Source organism: Microtus pennsylvanicus, chromosome 8, assembly GCF_037038515.1.
Source record: "Microtus pennsylvanicus isolate mMicPen1 chromosome 8, mMicPen1.hap1, whole genome shotgun sequence".
In the NCBI taxonomy this organism is placed as follows: Eukaryota; Metazoa; Chordata; class Mammalia; order Rodentia; family Cricetidae; genus Microtus; species Microtus pennsylvanicus.
This window is the reverse complement of record NC_134586.1, coordinates 102690507-102717935: the sequence shown is the minus strand read 5'-3', so window position 1 is coordinate 102717935 and position 27429 is coordinate 102690507. Positions and strand designations below refer to the sequence as shown.

Here is a 27429-nt window from a genome sequence, read left to right as displayed (position 1 = left end):
TTGTGTATATTGGGAAGGTTAATTTTAAGAAGATAAATCCACCATATTCATTTTCCCAACTGTGACCACAGCCTTCCTCGGGTGAAGCCTTGCATACTAAACACATCCTCTCTGTGCTGTGCTGGTCTCAGAACTCATTGCTTTTTCTGCTGACTGCAGTAGAACACTGACTGGCTAATTCTGATTTTCACAGTCTGTCTGCATTTCAGCTTGCTTCCCTCATCAGGGACCTGTCCCTGGGAAAGATACAGAAGGATAATTGGCTAATCAATATGGAGAGCAGCACCCTGAGGGGAAATAGGGAGTTGTGGGGCCTCAGTGCAGACCGCTCAGTACCTTTATCCTCTTCCCTCCTGACCACACCAGCCACTGCCTCGCCCATGATCAGAACGTGAGCTCAAGTGGGGCCTTACACACTCTGGAAGAAAACACACCCCAGGAGATCTCACAATGAGGAAGAACACATACAGTGTAGTCATTGAAATGGACTTACTCAAGAGTGGATCACCCCAGTAAAGACAGTCACATAGACAGGGCTATTGTTTCATAGTAAGGACTGTGAGAATGGGGTCCCAAATCAGAATCTGCCATTGGTGTGGACTGCCAAACCCCCAGCTACTTCAGGGACAGCAGAGGAGGCTGAATTGCTCTAACAAAAGCAGCCCCTCCCACTTTGCCTCCAGCCATATGTTTTCATTCTGCCTGGCTTTGAACAACTGTCTAGCCTTTTAGAGAAGGTACTCAATATCAGGATTTACAACAATCCACTCCTCAGAAAGAGCTTACAAGGATACCACACCCTGACGTGGGATACAAAGGCTGGGTAACCCGAACTGAAGAGGCACCTGCAGTGATGGACACATTGATTGTGGGGACAGCATTGCAGATTTCAGGGTTCATGGAGTTATAAGGTGCCAGGGGCAGGTGTCTCTTGAGAACCCCAGCATTTTAGCAGTAGCCACAGTGGAGCATTTAAAGTAAGAAGGGTAGTAGTCTGACCTTATTCAGTCTAGACCACACACAGCCTAGTTCTTCCTCAGAGAATTCACCTTCCTGTCTATGGGGATATGAAACATGGGTTCAAAAGGACAAGCGTACATGTATATATGAAATACATATGCATATCTGCCTATGATTTTTTAAATGGTCTTTTTTGGTGGATGGAGTGTGGAAATATACCATACCTATGTGTATTGTCTATGCGGTGAATTTGTTTTTCTCATCATAGTGATCCTGAAAGACCTTTGACCAAAGTATGTGCCAAATCTGTTAATAATGACTGTATGCCACAGAATGGTAGCTCCCATTTAGGATAAATAATTGGTATTTAATAAACATGGAATTGGATAGTTGCTGTGCCTTTTGAAAATAAGACTATGCAAGAGACTAGCTTGTGGTTTGTCTACTTTATAAAACATACATTTCTTTTTTTATAAATACCACACTCACAGGATGTTTAATGTCAGACCAATTTGGTTTATGTCTAACTACAATGCTCAAAGATCTTTGAAATAAAATACTTAATCCCCATGTTCTAAATAATGTGTCTTTGACATTCAGTGGACTCCTTTCATAATAATCTGATGGTTTGTGTAAATGTATTTTATCTGAAACAAAATAAACATTTTAAATTATAGCCAAGAGACAGTGATTCCTGTGTGGATAGTTATCAGCACAGATAACCTGAGGCTTCCTGCCTGGTCCTCAGGCTGATGCCAGGTCAGATTTTCTCCCTGTGCCCATATCACTGCCCTGACTTCCTCACATTATATATCACCTGCTCTGCTATGGCATTTGTCAAAGCTGTGTCCAAATCATGACCTAAGCATGGGCTACTTACCATCACCTCGTGAGGTTCTCTGTTCCCTATACTTCTCACTTGAGGTCACAGTCTGTACCTAGATGGCAAGAATGAGGCCCAGCCAACCTCAAAGGAGTCTGCTGCAGTCTGCTATGATGGGCTGTCATGTCAACCAAGGGACATAGAGACAAAAGCCAGCACAAAAGAGACTGCGACCAGCACTTTAAAAAGTGGCTTTTGCATACTGCATGAATCTTGCATTCACTGTGCTTCCCAGATGTGTGCTGGGGCTATCCTGTGGCAAGCTTACATTCACTGTACTTCCCAGACATGTGGTAGGGCTATCTTGTCTCAAGCTTGCATTTACCAATAGAGATTTTGGCACAGACTACCACAGTATGGTAAAAAATAGGGCGTGCACGGTGAGGATATGAAGATAGGAGACTGGTGGATTTTTGCCTCCCAAAGCCTCATTTTAACAGTGTGAACATAAATAAGAGGCTTATCATGTTGAACAGCTGGCCTATCAACAAAGCTCTGGTTTTCCTTTGATGAAGATTCCCGACCCTGGCAGGTTTTGAAATACCTGGGATGCGAAGCACTGGGACATCACGGTCTGATGCTAGTTAAACAGTGTCTTGGGACACCAGCTCACAGGCTCTGCAGTGGAGACTTCTCCCCACTACAGAAGCATTGGAGGGGTTCTCCAGGAACTTTGTTCACAAAGCTGGGCTATAGTGCGGTCCACTGATGGTCATAGATTTGGGAAATCAAACAAGCCTTTGACTTCCCCTCCAGAGCACCCACAACAATCAGAACCACAGGGGATGATCCTCCATGAGAGCAGTGCCTGGATCTGGGAAGCATGTGAGAGGGTGCCTGACAGGGGACAAAGAGCCTTCCTTTCTACTGAGGATGTTGGCAAGGGCATATGGGCCTCACTGAAGTCACACAGACTAGTTTCACAGCAGATCATGTACTGAGCTCCTCCTCAGTAATTCAATGGGTCTTTCAAGTCACCTGACAGGTGACTGAAGAAGGTTCTGATCTGGGGAGCAGATGCTGTGCCTTCTGAAAACAGTTCCTCAGTGACTGACTATGTGTCTGGGATTGTCCTGCTCCCTTCACACAGGCTTCTGCCTCCACACGCTGGTTATACTCCACATGTGCAGGAAGCCTGAGTGTGCAGGCCAGGTGTGCTCAATACTTAAAAACCTGGGACCTAGGTAGTTACTCTGAAGTTGACTGTTTGATGATTCTGTCCCATGTCTGCTGGTTAAGTGCAGTTACTTGAATCACTCCAGCTAAAATTGCCTGGTTCTGATTGGCTGCTGAGCTCATTATGCACCCAGGATCTTGGTGCTAAAGTCAGAAGCGCTCAAGCCTGTGTGGCCACATTGTCATGCATCGCAGTAAGACTTCTGAGCACTTCCAAGTGTGCTACTTTGTATACTGAAAAGGTAGATTACCTAAATTCTGACTCCATGCAAACAAAGCTGAAGCGCTTAAGTTAGAAAATGGAGCAGATTCTAAATTTGGAAAAGACTCTTTGTGCATACCGAATGTTCATAACCCTGAGCATTAAAGTCTTCTGCTTCCCAAACATGAAGAGAAAATGCAAGAGAATATTTTATATGATTTCAATGATGCCATAGAGCCAAGATACAAATCACTCGTCAGCACTGACAACCAAAGATATCATTTAGAATTGCACACAGCTGATACTGTGTCCCTGAATATTTTCTTACTGGTCTCCTCTACATCTTTCCACACATATCATTACATAGGGCTATGAGTTCATTCTTAGCAGCTCATTGGTGACATCAGTACATTTGTCCACAGTACACTGGGCAGCATGCTCTGTAGTTACTGCCATGAGCTATGATGTAACTTGTTAAGCCTTCTGTCATACCGTATGAAAGAACCTAAGAAAAATTGGGTAGCAAGTTAACATAATAACTTTAAGCCTCTGTAGCAATGTTGGGCTATCCAATAAGGTTCATGTTTTCTAACACAAAGGCCATGGCTTTGGAATTAGGTATGTTCATTTATGACGGTGCATAGGAGTAGTGATGCCAGACTCACTTGCATGATCTAAACATGTTGATATGTTCTCTCTAATAGATGAGATAATGACTTTGTATCTGGAAGTTAGCAGTTTCAGAATTCATATTCTTGAAAATTTTTTGAGCCCAAGGGACAAAGGTGAGAAAAAAACATTCTCATTATGTTACCATCATTTTTGTTATATCTATAAGGTCAACCCTAAGCTAACAAAATTATCTATATCTAGGATCATGAGAAAACCATGTCTTCTTTCTAGATGTGCTTTTTAGGATAGGTTTCATAAATCCTAATTTTGAGTCTCATGCTAGCAGAAAACTGGACACAAAAACGAATCCTCTGGAGCAGTTTATGGAAGCGACCCATACACTGCCCAGTAAGCTTATGCGTTGCTTGAACAACTCACTGTCTTCTGCCTCAGACTAGAACCACTTGGTTCTCAAATATGAAGCACACAACCAATCCACCAACCATTTCCTTTAAGTAGCATCTCTTTTCATTCTAACCACATGACAGTCACCAAAGTATGGCTTCAACAACCAACAGATAGAATCTACCTCTCCAGGCCACATACTGGAGACACAGAGGCGAAGGCTGTAGCCACACTTGAGTCAATCTTAGTACTTATCGGATAGAACAACTTAGACACCAGACGTGAGAGACTAGATTTCTTCCTACATTTTGCCACAAATAGCTCAGCAAACTGCCATGACAACCAATCTAAATAACAATTTGTCAGAAATCTGAAGCCTAAAAGATAACTTCAAGGAGTTGTTTGGGAGAAACTTTCAGTTCATGTAGGGGGTTTATCCATTTGGTGTTGAGAATTCATTGTCCTGGAATCATTAGGATGCCAATGATATTAACACTAGAAAATTCATGCAAAAACTGACCCGAAATCATGGCCTAAGCTTTGTTAGTATTTAAAGATTACCATTTTCTTCTTCCTCTTCCTCTTCTTCCTCTTCTTCTTCCTCCTCCTCCTCATCTTCTTCTACATCATCCCCATCTTCATCATCATCGTCGTCATCATCTTCCTCCTCGATTTCCTCCTCGTCTTCCCGATCCACCTCCTCATCGTCATCATCCTCATCCCCCTGCTCATCATTGTCCTCAGAGAACTCCTCTTCCTCATCTTCCTCCTTTTCATCCATGTCCTCAGTACCATCACTCTCATAGCAGTCGTCTACTGAGGAGCTATCTGCCTTCACTGCAAACGGTTTTCGCTTGGGAGCAGGTTCTTGGGGCTGTTTATCTTGTGTCTTCCTTTTTTTAGCCAAGGGACAACCATATACACTGATAAAAAAAAATAGAGAAAGAGGACAGAGAGAGATTTTTGTTACTTCCTGAAAATCAGAGCAATAGGATGCCTGGCAGATATTTGGGGTTGAGCATAAACGTCACCATGCAAATGCAAAGGGGCAGGGTATCACTGTTCTCTCACACATAGTTCTGCTAATGACCTGACTTCGCAGTACAGATCACGTGTCTAATTGCCATTAGCATCTAATTGGAGTCATCTAGCTCACTATTACTGATTCCAAATGGCATGGAGACCCTAGATTAGGAGGATGGCTATGAAACCCTTCTTCTAGATGCTTCTCAAGCAGTTGAAAGTTCAGATGCAAATCACAAGAATAGTTTCCTATATCCGTATCACACATGATGTTTACATATATATTACACACACCATATTAACATTTATTTATGGAAAATATAAAATGCATGTCTTCTAAAAGCACTTGGATATACTTGGATCTGTGTGTTCTGAAGCCACAATGATATCTTCAGATGTAAAAACCTACTAGAAGCAGACAAACCACAGATGTTGATGTCAGATACTGTCCCATCTAAAGGCTACGCTACTAGTCACCGTCAGTCTTGGACAATGTCACTTCCACCCCACCTCCCAGAGAATGACTGGGCTTACTGCCAGTTGCCACTAAATCAAGATGAATTTGGGCTAGAGTCTTCCTCCAAACTGAGCTTATATTTTTTCCCCTGAGAAAGGATGTTTCTCCAACTATGTTGCATGATTAGTTTCTCTCTCTCTCTCTCTCTCTCTCTCTCTCTCTCTCTCTCTCTCTCTCTCTTTTTCTTGTATGTGCTACAAGAAATAAGGAGCGGAGGGAGTGACAAAATGCTATGGGAAATAATGAATGTGTTTAGAATGCCATGTGACTTCCGCTTCCAACTGGTCAGTGCAATAGGAGATTCCTTCAGACTTGGGCTGGCTCAGTGTGGTGGTTTGAAAGAAAATGGTTCCCATAGGGAGTAGTATTATTAGGAGGTCTGGCTGTGTTAGATTAGGTGTGGCCCTGTTGGAGGAACTGTGTCACTGTGGGCTTGGGCTTTGAGGTCTCCTTCATTAAAGCTCTGCTCAGTGTGACACACAGTAGCTTCTGCTGCCAGCCAATCAAGATATGGAACTCTCAGCACCTTCTCCAGCACCATGTCTCTCTGCTGCCACCGTTGCCATGTGCCATGATAATAATGGACTAAATCTCTGAACTGTAAGATAGCTCCAATTGAATGTTTTCCTCTAGAATAGCTACCAGGGTGTGGCCTCTCTTCACAGGAATAGAAACCCTAAGACGCTCAGTTTGGAACCTAGGAATGGTGACATGATCACAGATCCATCCAGTGCCATCCTCTGGAAGTTCTGTGCTATGTAGGAGATGTTGATCCAAAGGGACAGAGCTTTTACTCCAGGTCTGTGAGGGCCACTAGTGATTTTGAAATGTCAGTGCTTTCATTTCTAATCCCTCACTGTTCTGTACCACATACTCCACTTGGACATCATGGCACCGAGCCAATTCAGACCAAATGAATGAACTAAGGGTGGCGAATCTTCTCATACAATATTTGGAGGGCACCATATCCAAGGGGCAGGCACTCAGATGCCAGGAAGACCTCCAGAAAGAAGTCATGTTGGGAAGAACTTTGAAGGGTAGAAACATGCCATCTGGCAGAGAAAAAGACACTTGAGTACACATCAAAATAATCTGCAAACAATATAAATGCAAGAGAAAGCACAGTGTACTTAGGAAATGGAAATACAGACCCCAGGGAGCTGAGATCATTAGGACAAGAGAGGAAAATAATGGGGACTGTGTGGTGTGCCAGGTGGGGGCAGATCCACTTAGTGGGCAGACTGGGGGGCTCGCTCTAAGCTCTCACAGGCAGTTACTGACGCCATCAGCTTGGTGTGTCGGAAAGTTCGTGGTGAGCTGCTGGGCTGAGGCACTAATGTGAGACTGGAGGTGGCTGGTAAAGGGACGCCTGTGCAGCTTCCAGGCAGCAGAGTGGGCCAGGCACTGAGGAGGACGGCTGCATGGCTGACAACAGAGGCTCTACACACTGTACTCTGAGGGAGCCTCCCCTGCACTGTGAGGCCCATAGTGCTAAGAAGCACTAACCTCTCATGAAAAGAGGTGAGGGTTGCTACTGGAGTTGGCCTGCATGGCAGGGTATGTGGTGCTCGAACATCGTGAATGGAGCTTGCCTGTGGGCAGGGATTATCAGTTGAGTGGTTTTGGACAGTTATTCAACTTTGTACCTCACAGGCACTAGCTGACACCAATATATGTGCCCCTCTCACACTGATACTTTGATCCTGAAATGCACAAATAAACACGAGGAAGGGATTTCAGTGCTTGGTCATGATTAGGTCCTCAGACTGCGATAGTATTTGCTGCAGAATGATGCACCATGGCCTCTGCTCTCATTGATGTGTGGTCTAATCTTGACATCTGTGTCTCCTGATGGTCAGAGGTTTAGCATCTTTGAAGTTACCTTCTGTTTATGCCTGATATATCAGAAACTAAGGTATCAAGGATATTTCCAGGTGCCATGTATGTACACCAAAGAAGGGCCTGCAGCCTCAAAAGATTCGGGGTTTATTATACCGTTTACATTGTTGCTTTCACCATACTTGTGGGCTTTTCAAGAGGACTATGGGAAGAAACAGCCTAAAAGGGAGATCCTTCTGGTTCACTATCCCTTGGGAGGAAAAAGAGACACCTTACCTCCATAAATGTGATTATCATAAACAGTCCTAAAAGTGTTTTGCAAAAATAGGCTCTCTCATTGGCCATCTCTAAACTGTCTGGAGGGTGCTACCCCTGCTCCTTTTTGCTAAATAAACTGCTTAAACTGTATGTATCTCTTGACGGAATTCTTTCATTTGAGAAGACAAAAAGTGAGGATAACTCCAAGCCAGTCATAGGACCCTCATGCATGGGTCTGAGTGCTAAGGCACTTGGGCCTCATCAACATTGCATTGGACACACCTGGGCTCTATTGTAGCACCTGTGTTTGCCCATCTTCAGGATGAATGGCTACTAGACCTTAACAGCCCTAACTTCTGAGGTCAGTTTGACTCACTGATGACCATTCTCCTTGCTGAAACACACTATTTAAGCGTAGGCGTCATCTTTTGGCCTACTTATATTTTGAACTGCTTTTCAGAAAATGTGGGTTCAGTGTGATAGCAGTAGAACTTCCTGGCAGTTTGTTTCGTCTGGTGCTCTGGTGTTCCTCTAGGTCCTTAAGACACAGTGAAAATAGTTTCGCCGCGGCTGTGTGCAAACTCCTGGCATGTCTCCCTGACTGCCAACTCCTGGTATCCACTTTAAGTGTGGCAAGTTCCGAGTCCAGACACATTGCACCCTGTGCTGGAAGCTGACTCAGGAGCCTGCTTGGGCCATCAGAGACCTGGAAAAGCTTTGGGACTGTGTTTGGGACTCATGTTTTATGGACATTGCACCTGCTGACGGGTGGCAGCATGGGAAGAGAAGGGGAGAGGTTTCACCCTCACCTATGCTTGGAGCACTGTGAACTGCACAGCTGGTATCCTGCCCATCAACACACTCGTGTTCTTTCTGAATGACAAAAAAACACCCTTCTCGGATGTCGTCAGATTGAGAAAACCAAGTGGAATTGGTGGCAGAGTGCTTGAAGCATCCATGAAGCCATCCAGGTGAGGGCTACAATTAATATCATTGGCGTCTCTCCCCATGTTCCATATGCAGAGAGCATGCCAAGAACAATTGCTACATAGAATAAAACACATGGATTCATTCTCTAATCCTTTGAATCGCATGGCGTGGCCTCACCAGGTGTGTGCCTCCTGAGTGGTCAACGGAACCTGTCTGGTGGTCGGTATCCAGTGAACACACATGGGACCCTCCACTATGCCCTTGCTGGTGAAGGATGAGAGTGTACCATGCCCCAGTGGGGTTACAGGCCACGTAATGCCTTTATTGCTCCCCAAAGTGATGTGACAGAAGGATCTGTATTCTGTTGACACTTACGTTTCTGCATTGCAGCATCTAACATATGGTAGCCTCCTAACATCTGCAGGCATTGAGTTAAAGATAACTGGAGGTCCAGTTTCTGGGCTTTACTAGCCACATTTCGAGATCCAGGGCTATATGAGGCTAACGGTTATTATATGGTCAGACCGAGAAACAATATCATCCTCTCACAAAGTACCCCTAGACAGTCACTTGAGAGTCTCGTATCCTCTCTGGATTGCTCCATGCATCCTAGGCAAGTAAAAAAAATGATAGATGTCATGGAGATGAAGGTGAGGATGGACCATGGCAGAGAGACCTGAAATTTGGAAGGCAGCATAAGGTTCTTGAGGTGGTCCTGGAAAGCATGTGGAGAGTGTCCTGCAGGCCAAACACCCATACCTGAGGGCTGGAGCAGTGTTGTGATTTAGTCTTGGCTATGTACTGAAGGTTCCTTCCTGGTCTCCAAGCACTGCCCACCTGAGCATTAAGTGTGTCCTTGGAGATCAAATTCCTTTGTAGTGTGCTGATTTGCTCTTCGTCTCCTCCAGTCCCATCGGTTCACATAAAATACAATGTGAATACTGCAATTTGATTGTATTTATATTTTTTATACACAGATGAAACATCAAAGAATTAGCATTAGCAGGTAAGTTTACTGCTAACATCACTATAGTTCAATAGTATTTCATTGGCTGAAAGAAGTTTATAATTTTTCCTTAGTCTTTCCATAAAGTGGTTCTTAGTGCGGGTACCAGGCACAATCACAGTTGCAGCCTCCCCACTGAGAATCAGGCTCTAGACTGGCCTCAAACTGCCCTCAAAGTCTGTGTAACATCTCTGTCCACAGATAGAAGGGAAAATGGAAAGGAGAGAGAGAGAAGGGAAGTAATGCTTAGCCAGAAATGGTGTCTGGTCTCTGTGTCTTAATCTCTCTCTGCCACATGAAGCCACCAGTGAGGACCAACAATGGCCCCTGCACTCTTCTCCAGCTCAGCCTCTGGATCGCCCAGAGTTTCTTAATTTTAATTTTGAAACACATATAAACCTCTTTTTTTTTTGACTGGTTCTCTGTGTTCTGTAGTGGACTCTTCTGGAGGATAGGTTACTTGCTGTGGTTTACCCTCCATGGATTTGAATATGTGAAACATTGAACTCTTCAAGGCTGAATGCTGGGTTATATTTAGTTGGGTTTTGTTTGTTTTTGTTTTGTTTCAAATGTGTGCTTTCCTTATACAGGTTCTAAGCAGGAACAGAATCCGTGTACCTGAAAATGAGCTTGGCAGCCTTTCCTTTGCACATGGTCTCTGCTCTGTCACTGATAGGAGAGGACAGCATGCAGGCATCCTGTGGCCTCGCCGGGAGCTGTGTGTAATAGGTATCTAGCGACTGCTAAGTTAGCTCAGAGCTCTCCAGTGGTTCTCTATGGCCACAGGTAGCCATTTCCTGTGTGACACATGGTATTTTCATTGTGTTAAGCTTAGATCACCTTGCAGTAAAGTCACACTATCCCAGAGTACTAAGCTCTAGCTATCTATAACACCACCAGCAGGACATTTATTTACTTCACCCATAGATGCTGATTTCTGCACCTCAGTCCAGAATGTCACTGCTGGAATACTCACTGCATACATGACTAATTTTTTTTATTGTCATAGTCCTATGGATAGAACTCAGGGCCTCATATATGTTTGTACACTACATTCCCAGGTTCAGGCTGGCCTTGAACTCTCTCTGCTGAGGTTATAGACCTTTATGACCATTAGACCCACTTAATGACCCTGTGAGGCAGGGCTCTTGATTCCCTCTTGAAGGGACAGAGGTTTGCTTCGGGCCATCCTCTGGGCACCACTGGGCAGGGTTTATAACTCCCCTCTGTCCATGCCAGGTTTCTGATTTCTACCGTCAGCTAATCCTGCCCTGATTTCTTACTGGATTATTATAAGGTCCATTAACAATGGTGCTTTCTCTATAAAGTCTTTTATGTAATAAGTAGGCGTCCAGGAAGCATCTGCTGCATGAGGATTGAGTGAGTTTGTCTGCTTGTTTATTCAGGAAGCGTTTTCTCAAGCAGTGCGCATGATCCTAATGTCATGAGACAGCAGAGATAGGTTCCCGGGGGAGGGAGGGAGAGTACTTCCTAGGAAGACATTACGGGGAAGAGGGGGCAGACAGAAACTCTGAGAGACAGAGGTAGACAAAGAGAGGCCAAGACAGACAGGTGATACAGATAGACAAGAGAGATGAAGAGAAGTAGAGGCAGAGACAGTGAGGACCAATGACAAGGATGGGAAGAGACAAAGAGCAATTAGAAAGCAAAGAGAGGCAGACACAGACACAGACAGACAGACACAGAAAGAGAAGCAGAGGTACTATGAGCTGCATCATAAGTCATGAGATAGACAGCTTGGGGTGGTGCTAGCTGTCTGGTCCTCCTTGGTCAGGATAAGGTGGTGGGATCAGAGGAGGCCCCATGAGAGTAAGAAGTGACAAATATGGCCTTGTCCACACTGCAGTGATGACTTCTTCTATGTAGTATGGGGAGTGACCTGGGAGAAGACAAAATGGGATCTGATGGCTATAAAAGACATGTAAGGAGTGGTATCAATCATAAGTCACCTAGATTGGGCATGGAGTAAACAAGACCCATGCCAAAGAGATCAGAAGAAGGGTCAATGGCAAGAACAGCTTCTGACCTTCTAGCCTGGAAGAAGGTGCCAAAAATCAATAGAAATGACCCAGGAGGAAACTCATATCTACCAGCTTATTTGTGGTTAGAAAGAACAGAAAAGCCAACTAAGGCCTGTGCACTAAACTTGTGCTCCCTTGTAGATGTCAGTTGGTAGGTGCCCTCAGCAAGGTGGGGCTGGAAATGAGGTATGAGGTGACCATCAGTGGATAGGATTCTGTCCAATGCCCTCACTCCATTGTTCTCAGGAAAACACCACTGAAAAACTGTATTGCCACCCACTGCTCTCATTCCAACAGCACTTCTAGCTAGATCTACTGCTCACCATCCTCCTGCTAGAACACAGAGTACGTGGATTTTAGAACAGGGAGGAAAAACTAGAAGAGGGTTTCAGCAGAGAAAGAGAGACAGCAAGGACTGCCAGGGATTCTGAGATGCCCCAGTTGCTGAGAGAAGGGCTTAGACATGCAAACACAGGCACCAAAGGACACAAGGCACACAGCTCCCAAGGATCCATGGAGAGGAGAGCAAAGCCCCCGGAATGAGAGGCTGCTCTTGTTCCCTAGGAGCCCTGTCCCACTTGCGTCTCTGAGGGAAAGCTGGCCACAGCATGGCTGAGACCCAGATAGCATCTAAAGCCCCGTGACTAAGGGAGGAATCAGGATTTAGGTTCACTGGAGATGGCTAAAGGACTCAACGTTGGTTGTCTAGCACGTTAACTCAGTCAGGAAAGGCCCAACATTGACTTCTAAAGAGTCACCAGGACTGAGGATTCCAGATTGTTCTTGAGACTCTCTGTAGAGTACAGAAAAGCATTTAAAAATACTTTCAAAAGAATTTAAGCCACTGTGTTATTCAGCTAAAAAGCTAAAATTTCAAACTTCTTCATAATAGACTTCATTATGTACTAGCAAGTCTGATTCAGATATAACTGGGCACTGGTATGTGTTCTTGTTCGTTAACTGTGTCCTGTAGCAGTAGCTAACAGGTGGCTGGTTTGTTTGAAAACTTCGTATTCACCATTAGGTTAAACTTGCCATAAATCATAAACATTCTAAACTTTGAAAATATTTAATAAAAATTGTTCACAAATGTATATTTGATTCTTAATGATAGATTTTAAACAAACATCAATGTCTAGAACCCATACACTTCTTTTTAGCTTTAAAAAATGTTCATACATGACACAGTCCAGCATTAACATATCACCTTGAACAGTAATTCAGAGAGATAACGTATAAAACAACCATTAACTTTTGGCTTTTTTTTTCTCCTACACCAACAGCTTTTAATTAATGAAAACGAGTTTCTGGTGGTCACTGCAGAAACCCAGTTGAGAATCTGAGCCATTTTCCAAACCAGCGCTGGCAGAGATTTGGTTCCCTGGGATTCTACTGAACATAACTCCTCCAGTTGCTAAAACCCTGCGTGAAATCAAGTACACTTTCTGAGTCACAACTTTCATCAGGTCTGTTGGATTCCTTCAATAACTTTTCTCCAGGCTATCCTATCTACACCCCAATGGTTGCCTTTTACAATGGTTTTTATTGGCATATAAATTAAAGAGTCGGCTTGAAAAACCAGTAATCCTGCACATCTTCTTTGCTTCTCCAACAACCTCTGAATAAGCGCCTGCCTAGACCACGCTCCCTGATTTTCAGTTCAAGAATCGCCGATTAGGCCCCTCTGGGAGATAACAGCTCCACACAAACCTCCATGGATGGGCAGGTCCACAGCTATCCCAATGACCACCATTAAAGACGGGTCTGCCGAGGCAGCAGTGCTGACTATTATACTAGTCCATATTTCCCTGCCTATTATCACTGTATTTATGGATATTTCTATTTTTCTATATATGTCTTACCTAATGCTCTAATTCTCCATGTATCAGGCTTCCGTATGCATAAGTTTCTGTTCTAATAATACATACAAGATCAGGCTTTCTTGCAGCCAGCTCTGCCTGTGCCTGTTCACCCCAGGCCCTTTGTGTCTACCCTCCAGGGGATGCTTCTGCTCCTCACTCAGCTGGTTCTACTTCCTGTCCTCACTGGAGCCCATCTTCCAGGCCCCAAACTCACCGAGACAGGGTGCACAGAGGTATGTGCTATGAACCCTTGCCTATCTGAAATGCATTTACTCTACCCTTGCCAAAAAATTGCTCATGTGATTCTAATTGCAAAGAAATTTCCCTCAACTCTTCCTTTCTTTCCTGTATTCTGGTGACTTGTGATGCCATTATCCACGATTCCTACTTCTGGGAGTTTCCTCTCCTACTCCTCATTGAGGTCTACCTCAAGTTCTTGACTCTCTAGCCAGTTAGTCCCAATCAGGCTAGAGTTCAGGACTGTTTATCTTCTATTCTGCACAGGAGATATTGCCTATCTATTGTAAACTACCTTGACTACCTCACATGTGCTTCTGCTGGCTCACTGCAGTAAGGGGACAGTTTTATTTGGGGCTATGGATGCTGCTAGATAGCAATTATCCTGAGTCCCCATCGTGCATGGCAAGAAGGCTTCAGAACTTCTGGTTGACTGAAAAACACTTGGCACTGGCTTATAAGCTTTTATGCTTGGCTCTTTTAGTAAAATGCATGCAGCTTCTTTTCCATAAAAGGTATTGATTGCCCTTGACATTTGTGAGATTAGAATGCTGAGGATGTTAAAGCTACTCCAACAGCCAAGCCATTGTCAGCAGTAAGACTGGCAGAGTAATCTGGTTCATTCATGCCCTTAGACTTCTGGGGTGTGCTCTAAGTGAGATTCTATTTTAACCAAAGAGCTCAAGTGGCTAAGAGATCTTCCAAAAGCGTTCATTTCAATATGGCCTAGTGGCCTATCACACCACTAACATGTACAGGGGAAGAACCTTAAAAACAATCTGATTCACCTTGGAGCTAGAAAATGCAGTGGCCAAGGTCAAACATTAAATCAGACTCTCTAGGTCAAAAACACCTCTTCTACACAGCCAAAATGAAAACCGACATGAACATAATCAGAGAAAAAAAAATGTTTCCTAGGAACCTAGCCATGGTCTCCGTTTCTAGTTCTCATGGTCAGACACTCTGTTTACATCAGCACAAAGGAACATGTCCCGATAAAAAAACTGCTGGGGACAAACTCAGTCACTCAGCTGGACCACTGGCTTCATGTCTCCACCTTGTCTTACCGAATGCATGCACTCAAGGGACACTGATATGCTTGATCAGAAAGACTGAGCATGTACACGACAGTACAGCTTTTCGTTCTTCAAAGAACTGCCTGGTTACCTACTAGACCAAAAATCAAAATCAACATGGATGCGTGTTGTTTTTGAGAACACAAAAAACAGATAACAAATACTGATTGCATTTCAAAGATGCAAAGTAAAGAGTACCTTCTATGGGTTTATCTTCAGCTCAGGGGAGAGATGTGACTTTGCATTCACGGTGGACAATGTGTCAGCTTCTTTGGCAAAGGACCATTCAACGCTGTGTGTCACTGTACTCAGTGCCACAGTCCCCATTGCTCAGAAACTCCTAGGGTTTCACCAGTGCTGCTACCATGACTTCTAGCAGATGGAGCTACAGGCCTGACTATGATGGTTGTATCTCTAGCCGACATATAAGAAAATCAAGGCATTAAAATCTATCCTTCATGGGAGGGTAAGGCTTATGAAATGTACGTGTGAAAAGGCAGTGTGTGTATGAGGACAGTGTGCGTGTGTGAAGGTACAGAGATGTGAGGGCAGGCAATGTGTGTGTGTGTGTGTACAGATGTGTGTGAGAGAATAGGGACCATATATCACTTGATTGCTGAGGGCCCTTCATTCTTGAATCTCATGGTATCTCCTACAACAACATCTAGTGCCCTGGTCCCATCGCATTTTCTTAAAGATAGGTCAGTTTTATAAACTGAAAGATGAGTAAGTATACAATGTACAGAATTTTGGCCCCGCCGGGCGATGGTGGTGCATGCCTTTAATCCCAGCACTCGGGAGGCAGAGGCAGGCGGATCTCTGTGAGTTCGAGACCAGCCTGGTCTACATAGCTAGTTCCAGGACAGGATCCAAAGCCACAGAGAAACCCTGTCTCAAAAAACCAAACAAACAAACAAACAGAATTTTGGCCCCTTTAGGGATGCTTGTTTCTCAGGGTTTGCTAGATGCTATTGTGGTGAAAATGACATAAAGTATCTGTGACCCTGTGCCATCAATGGAAAAATTCAAACAAACAAAATAGCAAAGTCTGAAATGAAAACCTTGAATGAGAAGGCAGAGGCTATAGTGAAGTGGATATCATTCTATCATCAGAGATGATCAACCAGTGTGAGCTCTGGCAGGCCCTGAGTGTGCTCCTGAAGATGCAACTCAGAGGTAAGTTGGCCCAGTACATAAAGTTACTGGTGGTATGCTTTGAGTTTTCAAAAGCACAGGCCAAGCCCAGAGTCTCTCTCTCAACCAGTGTGTCAGGATGTAGCTCGCAGCCACGTCTCCAGCACCATTTCTGCCTGCGTGCTGCCATGCTTTACACCCTGCTGATAGTGGACTAAACCTCTGAAATTGTGAGCATGCCCTCAACTGAATGACTTCTGCTATAAGAGCTGTCTAGTGGTCGCAGTACTAGAACAGTGACTACAACATAGTGACATGGTTGCTCCCCACTACTATTTAGGAGGTGGCTTGAAACTTGGGTGTTCAACATGCAGCGTTGACTGAGTTTGTGTGAAGGACCATGCTGGGGTCTCCTCATCCTTCTGCTTCATCGTGGTTCCTTCCCTCGACCTGAAGCTCTGCATGACTCCTTCCTAACTGACTCAGCTTCTTTCCCAACATCATGTGGCATATCCTTTGTGGTAGTTTGAATGGAACTGGTCCCTGTAAGCTTTTGGGAGTACCACCATTAGGAGTTGTGGCTTTGTTGGAGTAGATATGACCCTGTTAGCGGAAGTGTGTCACTGTAGGGTGGTCTTTGGGGTCTTTGCTCAAGCTACTCCCAGGGTGACGGTTGACTTCCTGTTGCCTTCTAATATAGCTGTAGCCCGCACCATGTCTGCCTGCATGTTGCCATGCTCTCTACCATGGTGATAATAATGATGGACTGAACCCCGAAACTATAAATAGGGAGCCACCACAATGAAATGTTTTTCTTTGTAAGAATTGCCGTGCTCCATCAGACAGAGGACTGGTCTCCAAAATGTACAGAGAACTCAAGAAATTTGTCATCAAAAGAACAAATAATCCAATATGAAAATGGGGTTCAGGCCTAAACAGAGAACTCTCAACAGAGGAATGGCTGAAAGACACTTAAGGAAATGCTCAACATCCTTAGCCATCAGAGAAGTGCAGATCAAAACAACTCTGAGATTCTATCTTACACTTGTAAGAATGGCCAAGATCAAAAACATTGATGACAACTTATGCTGGAGAGGTTGTTGGGTAAAAGGAACACTCCTGCATTGCTGGTGGGAGTGCAAGTGGGCACAACCCCTTTGCATGTCAGTTTGGTAATTTCTCAGAAAATTAGGAAACAATCTACCTCTAGACCTGGCAATACTACTTTTGGGTATATACCCAAAGGATGCTCAATTGTACCACAAGGACATGTGCTCAGCTATGTTCATAGCAGCATTGTTTATCATATCCAGAACCTGGAAACAACCTAAATGCCCCTCAGCTGAAGAATGGATAAGGAAAATGTGGTACATTTACACAATGCAGTACTACACAGAAGAAAAAAAAATGACATTTTGAAATTTTCAGGCAAATGGAGCTAGGAAACATCATATTGAATGAGGTAACCCAGACTCAGAAAGACGAATATCATATATGCTCTCTCATAAGTGGTTTTTTAAACATAAAGGAAAGAAAATCAGCCTACAATTCACAATCCCAGAGAACATACACAACAAAGAGGACCCTAAAAGAGACATACATGGATCTAATCTACATGGGAAGTAGAAAAAGATAAGATCTCCTGAGCAAACTGGGAGCATGGGGATTGTGGGAGAGGGATGAAGGGGAAGGTAGCAGAGAAAAATGTATAGCTCAATAAAATCAATTAAAACAAAACCTAAAATAAAAGAAAAAAAAAGAATTGCCGTGGTCATGGTGTCTCTTCATAGCAATGGCAATCGTAACTAAGGCAGAAGTTGGTTCCAGAGACTGGGGTATTATGGTGATAGGTTGGACCATGGTTTTGTCTGAAGGAATTTGGACTTTGGTACTTTGGGTTAGAAAAGCAGTAGAAAATTTTAAGCACTGCCTAAAGGACCATACTAGTAGGAACATGGAAGATAGTGGTGCTAAGAGTTATTTAAACTGTTGGGGATTGGATCAAGAGGTTTCAAAGGAGAAAACTTTTAGTATTTTGCCTAAAGATCTTTCCTGTGATATTTTAGTGAAGAATGTAGCTGCCTTTTGCTCTTGTCTGAAAAGTCTTCCTGATAATAAAGTCAAGAGTTTTGGATTAATTCAATTGGCAGAGGAAATCTCACAAGAGCCGAGCATAGACTCTGGTGTGTGGTTATTAATGTTAACTCTGATGAAGATTTATAATGAAAATGAGCAAGCTGAGCAAATGAACATATAAAATGTACAGATTCAGAAAAGAGGCACTAGGAAGTAGATAGAGCTAAATCCTATGTTCAAAGAGATAAAAGTATTGAGAATACAGGGAGTGGTGATCTCAAAGTAAGAACCCACCCAGCTATGTTTCCAACTTGTGAAAAGGAACTAGAAAAAAAAAAAACTTAGAGCCAGGTGTGGTGGTATATGCCTTTAATTCCAGCTCTGGGCTGGCAGAGCTCTGAATTTGTGCTCAGCCTGGTCTACAGAGCAAGTTCAAAGACAGCCAAGCTCAGACAGTGAAGGTAACAATCAAAAACAGAAAGCTGATAAAGATGTAATTGCAAGAGGAGGCATGTTCCAGCCCCAGCAAGCAAAACTTGGCAGTTTTGGCCACATGGTTCTGGCTTTAAAGTTAAGGATAGAAAAAATTGGTTATGGAATTTGCTGCTGTTCCTAAGGAAAGTTGCTGAAGTCAGGCCAGTGTTGGGGTGTCCTTGAATGGAGGCTAGAGAGGCCACTGTGTGAAGTTGTGAAGGTGAAGCCTGGATTGGCTTGAAGACCCCATGATGTTGGAAATGCCAGAGCCATGGGATACCTGCCAAAGAAAGCTGCTAACAGGGAGTGGAACTAGCCCAAGAGAAAAAATGTGTTGCAGTCAAAAATGCTGAATGGAGCTGGAGATGGGAAGAGTATTTTGACATCAGATATGGAGATACAGTTTGGAGTTTGCCCAGCTGGTTTTCTATCTTGATTTGGTCCAGTATTTCCTTGCTATGCTCCCTTCCCTGCTCTTTGGAATGATAATGTAAATCCTGTGCCATTATATGTTGCAAGTATGTAATTTGTTTTTTGATTGTGAATTTTTAGGGGATTACAATTAAGAGATTGCGTGAATCTTAGAAGACATTTTGAATTTTGTAATTTTAAACATTTTTGAGACTGTGATAGATTATGGGGCCTATTGAAGTTAGACTAAATGTATTTTGCATTATGATATTGTTAAAAGCTTATGGGGGCCAGGAATGAAATGTGGTAGTTTGAACGTAATTGGTCCCCATAAGTTCATAGGAAGTGCCACTATTAGGAAGTGTGACTTTTGTTGGGTTAGGTATGACCTTGTTGGAGGAAGTGCATCACCGTGGGTTGGGTTTTGAGGTTTCCTATGCTCAAGCTACTCTCAGTGTCGTGGTTGACTTCCTGTGGCCTTCTGATAAAGATGTCGGTCTACACAGTGCCATGCTCCCTACCATGATGATAATGGACTGAACCTCCGAAACTGTAAGTGAGCCACTCCAATTTAGTATCTTCCTTTATAAGAGTTGCTGTGGTCATGGTGACTCTTTACAGCAGTAGAGACCGTAAGATGTCTTCCTTCCTCATGTTCAGCTGCTCAGAACATGTAGACCTGCTGCTCACAAACTCCCTTGCAGCTCAGATCATCACACCTTCTGGAAGCTTTGACTGAAGTGTCTCCTCATGGAGAAGCCAAGTCCCTACTTGTGGTTATTCCTTTGTGTACAAAGCACTGACTATGATTACCAGGACTGAGGTGGGAAAAGACATAGCTCCTTACAGTTGCTTTTATATCTAGATTGAACTGGACCTAATTCAAATAGTTCACTGATAAAACTTGGTCTTACATCTACCACTTCCCTATTCAGCATCTTTCATTCTCAAGGCTGCAAAATTTCCCAGAAATTGAGTGAAAGGCTAGTATCAGGTAGATGGACACGTGTAAGGTTACCTGTCTTCTTTGAAATTTCCACAGTCTCTCTAGGAAGGAATTTTATAAGTGGGCACTGAGTTTGCAGCAAGTGTCCCATCAGATTTTGTGTTGTGTGGTATGGTATTGTAATGCAGAAAAGGAAGCCTCTCCCTACAGAAAGTTGCGATGATCCTCTAGGTGAAGAATCATAGGACCCTTGAATGACGCAGACTGTCATGGCTAGGAGAAACTGGGTGTTAATCTGTGTATGAACGTACCCTGGGAAGGTGGCTAAAGTGTTTTGTCTAAGCTCTGCAGCCAACACTGGGGTGAAAGGAGTCTTCCAGCTTCTACTGCTGCCAGGACGCCTCCTTGTGTTGGAACCCTTGTTTGGGGAAGAGTTCATTTATAAGGGGCAGGAAGTAGAACAGATTGGGGGCTTTCATAAAGTCAGACTTCTGTCTCTGCCTTGTATTCAAAATCAATGACAGAACTCAGAAGTGCCACCTACACCCTGGACACATGTGCTCCTCTCTCTGGATATGGTATATTTGATGTATCACATGATCTTTGAAGGCAGGAGCTATCTATCTCCTTGACTTTTAATCATGTTTCCTGAGATAGGGTCACCTATGCAGTCAGTCTTCTATAAGTACTGTGTGAAGATATCATAGATCTCTCTAGGCTCACAGTATCTTCTATATGTTCATAAAAGTTGATGATCACTTCAAACTTGTGATTCTTGACTAAATGCTGTAATTTCTAAGGTAAAGAAAGATAAGTTTTCAAACTCATCAGGGTCATTTGCTTGAGAGCACAGCTCCACACTCTCATCCCATCTTCTCTGTCCCCACTCTTCCACAAAGCCCTGCACTACCTTGTGTTTGTGCCTGGAGGAGGTGCTGTGCAAGGTTAGTGGCTGCATGCTGGGGCTGGCTGAGTGCTGAGTGCCATCAGAGTGGGACCAACTCTAAGACCTGCCTGCAGGGCACAGGCAGGAAGAACTGCCTCTTGGATACAGACTCCCCAGTAGTGAATTCAAACCCAAATTTAATAATTAAAACTTGAGTAATCACAAACATTGTTATTTATTTCTAATTGTTTCAAAGTACCATAAATTGTGAGGATTATTTAGTTTTCTTGATTTTACCCCCATCTCTGGAAAAATTTAAGAAAACATATTCTAATTAAAAATCCTTTAATTCCTGTTTTTATTTTTATTGTTTTTAGATGATATAAAAATACAGTCCTGGAAACAACCTAGATGCCCTTCAATGGAAGAATGGATGAAGAAAGTGTGGAATATATACATATTAAAATACTACTCAGCGGTAAAAAACAATGACATCTTGAATTTTGCATGCAAATGGGTGGAAATAGAAAACACTATCCTGAGTGAGGTAACCCAGACCCAAAAACATGAACATGGGATGTACTCAGTCATAATTGGTTTCTAGCCATAAATAAAGGACATTGAGCCTATAATTCATGATCCTAGAGAAGCTAAATAAGAAGGTGAACCCAAAGAAAAACATATAGTTATCTTCCTGGATATTGGAAGTAGACAAGATTGCTGGGCAAAAATTGGGAACCAGGGGGTGGGGTGGGATGGGGGAAAGGGGAGATGGGGAGAGAAAGGGAGGATGGGGAGAGCTTGGGGAATGGGATGGTTGGGATAAAGGAAGGGTGGATATGGGAGTAGGGAAGTATATATCTTAATTAAGGGAGCCATTTTAGGGTTGGCAAGAAAATTAACTCTAGAGGGGTTCCCAGGGGTCCAGAGAGATGTTCCCAGCTAGGTCCTTGGGCAGCTGAGGAAAGAGAGCCTAAAATGGCTGATCCTATAGCCCTACTAATGACTATCTTGCATATCACCATAGAACCTTCATCTGGCGATGGATGGAGATAGAGACAGAGACCCATATTGGAGCACTGGACTGAGCTCCCAAGGTCCAAATGAGGAGCAGAAGGAGGAAGACCATGAGCAAGGAAGTCAGGACCGTGAGGGGTGCACCCACCCACTGAGACAGTGGGGCTGATCTAACAGGAGCTCACCAAGGCCAGCTGGACTGGGACTGAAAAAGCATGGGATAAAACTGGGCTCTCTGAATATGGCAGATAATGAGGGCTGCTGAGAAGCTAAGGACAATGGCACTGGGTTTTGATCCTACTGCATGTACTGGCTTTGTGGGAGTCTAGCCTGTTTGGATGCTCACCTTCCTAGACCTGGATGGAGGGGGAAGGACCTTGGACTTCCCACAGGGCAGGGAACCCTGACTGCTCTTTGGACTGGAGAGGGAGGGGGATGGGATGGGGTGAGGAGTGGGGGGAGGGGGAGGGAAAAGGGAGGCGGGGAGGAGGAGGAAATTTTTAATAAAAAAATTACAGTCCTGTGGCCCTCATTAATGACATAAAATGCTAATGCCTTTCAGGACACTCAGGCATAAAGATTGACTTTTTGTGTCATTTGTTTCTATACTCCCTGGACATTAGTGGCAGCCATATGCACCATGGAAAGTTTTTCCCTCTCAGGCATCCCTGAGGTGTTAGGGGCAGGGTTCAGCCCTAGAGGAGCTCTGACAGGCAAGGGACCTGACTGCCCTGGGCCCCCTGCCTCCTAAGCCACAGTCCCTCAGCATGGACTCCTGTGCTGGGAAAGTCAGTAGACACAGCTTCACTAGACAGGAATGGCAGAGAGGGATCATTTTCCAGAAAGTTAAATTAATCAGAACACCCTTTGCACAGACAGACTGTTTATGCGCAGCTCTAGAAGGGGCAGGCGAGTTCAGGACTGACCTACAAAAGACAGGTGTCCGGGATTTGGAAGAACTCTGAGTTTATTCCATAGACAGATGTGATAGGAGGAAGTGTCCATGGGAAAAGGACTGCAGAGATGGCAGTGTGTGTGTGTGTGTGTGTGTGTGTGTGTGTGTGTGTGAGGGAGGGAGTAAGATACAAGAGAGAGGGCTGTCCGCTCCCTTTATGTGAACCTACAGAGAGTGCCAAGAGATAGAGCGGGGGCAGCCCCTGCCCTTTTGGGTCTTTTCCCATGACATGTCAGTCTGCAAAGAGCTGGGTGACTTCATTTTATCATCTAGAGACAAGAACTTTACCTTTATACTAAAGTTAAACCTGATAAAGCCTGACTGAATGAGAGGCCAGCAGATATCAAAGGCTCTGTTCACCACTCTATATGTGTGGTCCCTTACGGGACCTTCAGGCCCTGTCCACATATTTGGCCATGCCCCATCCAATGACCAGAGCCTAGTTCTCCTTTATACTGGGTCTAGTAGATGGATAGAGAAATTTTCTAGGTGACTGACACAATGACTGAGGGCCTCATATAGCTAAGACCAGTCTGACCATAACAGGTACAAGATGCCCAGAGGGCATGCTGGTGACACATTTTGTCGTTATGGTTTGAGGTGGCTATGAAGGGCTATCCCTCAGTTCCTCTCCTCAGCCCTGGGTCTAGAGCTAAAGGCTGAACAGGTGACTGCTGAGTTCTGGGTCCCATGCTTGTCCGTTTCCCAGTAGCCTGTTCTTTGACTGAGCTAGAGAGACTCAGTCACACCTTGGCCCAACCTGAGATTAAGTACCTTGGGAGGCTGCCTCATTCTCCGAAGGGGAAAGACTTTGCTTAACATGCTAACCATCCTATCCCCCAGAATGCTCTTGCAAAGACCTTCTACGTAAAGTCATCAGTCTTTAAAAAAGGTGGTTGTTTTCTGAAATAGCAAGAAGTATTTTAGACACGATTACACAGCATCCTCTTTCCAGGGAACAATAAGGACGTCCTAATCTTCTGCTCTAGGAATATGGTATTGCCAGACCCCATCCTACAGGTGAGAAACCCTAACACCAAGTCTCCATGTCCTTCACCCAGTTGTATAAGGCTATTCTATTCCCCAGGGCAAACCAAGGCCCTGAAGGTATTAGCAAAAATACTACACCAAACACTTAGGCGTTGTTGGCAATACGAGAATCACATTAGGTCAGGTGATAGAAACTGACTACGAGAACTCTAATATGTGACAATAACAGACGCACCCCATCCCCAGGGGGCTGCTACAGTTCACACTGTCCTTATTTAAGAAGCATGCTCGACCTTTATTTGAAATTCAAGTTTGAGACAACCTCAGTGTTTCTGTGATTTCTCCTGCCACCTGCATACCCTGGGAGCCCACAAAGGGCACTTACATAGTCCACTCCTCTTCAGCTGCCCTTTTTCTTCCCAGTGTCTTGGAAACTGCCTTGCAGTTAGGGGTCCTGCTGTCCTGGCAGCCCTGTGTACGCCTAGGTCTAAGACTAAGAGACAGCTGATAGACAGACTTGCTCCCACAGTAATGGGTAGTAGAAGATTCTGGGCTGGATTCTCCCACCCCACATTTTCAAATTTGTTTGAAACAAGCTGGGTCAATGCAAGATTAGCCTCAGGGAAGGCTGTGTTTTTTGCTCACTCACTATAGGTACTGTCCTATTTTTACTAACCTGCTGGTCCACTTTAGTGTAAGCGGCTGTGTGGGTGGTTGAGCGAGGCTGGAAAAAAGAGAGACCATCTCCAGACTGAGTAGGAAGAAATGTGAAAAGGGAAGGCTGTGGCCAAAAGCTTTGAGTCACAGTGATAGGAGGGGACTGGGCCCGCTGTGATGAGCATCTCAGAAGGCCATTGCTTCTGTGCTTGGACTCTTATTTCCAGGGGATTCTGAGGATCCAGGAATCCCCAAAGGGGAAGAAACTGGCTCCATCTTGTAGGCTGAATGTGTCCTATGATATGGCTCATTAGAAGGTAACCTCTGCTGTATCAGCCTTGCTAACTCCTTAGAGCACTTCTGTGTCCCACCGTCCCCTAGTTGTGGCTGGAGAATTAATTATGATGGCCATGGAGGCTCAGGGGAGGGTGTATCCCGACCGTACTCAGGAGGCATAGCCACAGGCCAGCTCCTAGGTGTGGGAAGGCCCCCCCCCCCCATTTCTGCATGGTCCTGTTGTATCTCATTTCCCAATCTTGTCCTTGGTGAGATTGGTAGACACAAGACCCCTCCGCTTTTCTGAGGGAGAATGTGACACTTTCCTGTTACCTTTCTCTTGTGTCGGCTGGGAGCCAAGGTGTCATTCAGAGTACACTGAGCCACCTGATTGGCTGGGGTGATAAGAAGTTGGCAAGAGCACAGTGAGATGAATTATTAATGGGAAGAATTACATCCAGGAGGTTTGTGTGTCTCTGCTCCGTCCTCCCTGGAGTCTCAGGAAATGAATCCTTTTGTACAGGTAGCATCTTTCTGTGTCCTCCCATATAGCATTAGTTGCTATGTACAGCCCTGCAGAGTGGCCACTGAGAGAAAGGAACAGGTTGCAGAGCCTGGAATTACACAGTAGCACTGTGAGCTCTCCACGGCAAGGAGGGTGACTTATCCCAATGTGCTCAGGGCAGCAAGAAGCTCCAGAGACAACATGAGTCCTTTTTCAATGGGGAAGGAGAGAGTCCTGAAGGGCTTTCATGGTCTCCAGCAGACATCCTGATTAGCTTCTAGCCTCGAGGCCTTTCCTTTGTTCTCCACTGGGGTGCTATGAAGGCAGTAGGAGAAGCTGTATAAAAATGGGAGGTGTCTGCAATACCTTGTAGGTCTCCGAATGTGTGCTGGCCCTCCAGAACCTGCAGTTAGCTGGTGGCTGACCCTGGAAAACTGGCTCATTCTATGTCCCATGTGTCCCTGAAAAGTGATGTCCTCCCCTTCCCCAGGGAGAAGCCATATTTTGTAGACTGTCCTTCAATACCCAGCTACACAAATACATCCATGGTCTGAATCAAAGTGAAATCTCGGCCACTGCCAGTTGGAGTCACAATCCCAGCCACTAGTGTTTGTGTGTGGGTTTCGTTCTCAGGGTAGTGGTACTGAGTGGGGGTGCTGGGGCAGGGTGAGGACACTGGGTGGGCTATACATTCTGGGGACATCAGAGCAGGGGTGTTCACCCAATTTGTATAGGGTTGCTGTACAGATATAATTTGACTCTGAGTTCTTGCTCTATGCACACTTGGTATCAGGGCAGTCAGGACTTGACTCCTCATTCACTGTCAAATCCCAGATGGGATCAGGACGGGGTGGACACTTAAGGTAGTCTGGGTTGACTTTATTTGCTGCCTTCCTGGGCACCATCTCCTTTTCTAGCGGGACTGTTTGGTCAACAATGTTCTTTTTGGTGTCCTTGTCAAACTCAGAGCAAGAGTCCTTGGGACACTGAAGAACAGGTGGCTGAGCCCCAGCTTCACAGCTTGGTTAGGTGCTTAGGGAGACTCTGTCCATTGTAGCTGGCTCCAGAAGGACCGTGGAACCTTGTGAAGCCCTAGAGATATGAAAATGAATTTCATGTCCCAAAGTGTTTTAGAGTCTGGGGCAGCTGCAGCTGTTTTTCTGTGCTGTGTATGAGGCGACCACAGGAGAATGGAAAGAGCACTCGAGGTAGGAACAATGGCCTGTGGGGTGGGTTCACCCCTATGTCTGTGTCCCCAGGTGGAGGGTTGCTGATGGATCTCATAAGCTAATATGTACCTCTGGCAACATCTAAAGCTATGCAGAATACTGCAATCCCATTGGATCAATGCCACAGTCAGAAGGGAGGGTTGCTTCCTTTAAAGTTTTCTTTACTAACTTTGAAGTTTGTTTTCCAACCATCTTTTGTTACCAAACTTTGACAACACGGTTCTCTGTAAGGCAGGGGAAGAACACAGAGAAGAAATAACAGGTCTTTGGAAGATGGTCTAGAAGGCTTTTCTAATTAGTCCTCCACCTTCTCATCGTGAATCAAAATGATGATAACTGCTTTCCTAATCCATGAACGGCCCTAGATATAGGTGTGAGGCACAAGAATGCAATACCGCTCCTAACGCAGGGTCCTCTGAAAGCCTCTACTGTGTGTCATGGTTGAGAAGTGCCTGTTCCTCCTCTTGGGTGCACTGTGATGCTGAGGCATTGATGCCTTTAAAATGATGGACCTCACAGGAGAGGCATCAGTCAGGGGACCCAGCCACCTGGGACACTGCCCTCTGGGCTCAGGCTTAGAGAGCTTGAACAAGTTCTTGAGCTGCTAGGCCTCCACTAGCCTCCGCTTTCCTGGCTAACAATGTGAGGCCCCCCTTTATTTTCAGGCTCCACATGTTAGGTCAATGGTCAAAACCCCTTCTGCTATAGAGTCCAGCCTGAGGCATTTTGTAACAGGGACATGAAACAGACTAGGTACTGATTGGAGATCCTGAATCAGCTGGTAATGGTGCGGTCAGCAGAGCCATCTTAAATCAGCCTGACCGGAAGCCAACCTTCCTTTACCT

At 44.7% G+C, this 27429-nt stretch overlaps 1 protein-coding gene across 36 annotated transcripts in view; it reads right to left on the bottom strand.

The window, feature by feature from the left end:
* Myt1l (myelin transcription factor 1 like) overlaps positions 1–27429 on the bottom strand; it is a 407676-nt gene that overhangs the window by 111714 nt on the left and 268533 nt on the right. For all 36 annotated transcript variants that reach the window (XM_075984142.1, XM_075984156.1, XM_075984147.1 and 33 more), the window contains one exon: positions 4800–5161. In XM_075984142.1, the coding sequence (XP_075840257.1) occupies positions 4800–5161 (362 nt within the window). The remainder of the gene's footprint in view (positions 1–4799; positions 5162–27429) is intronic.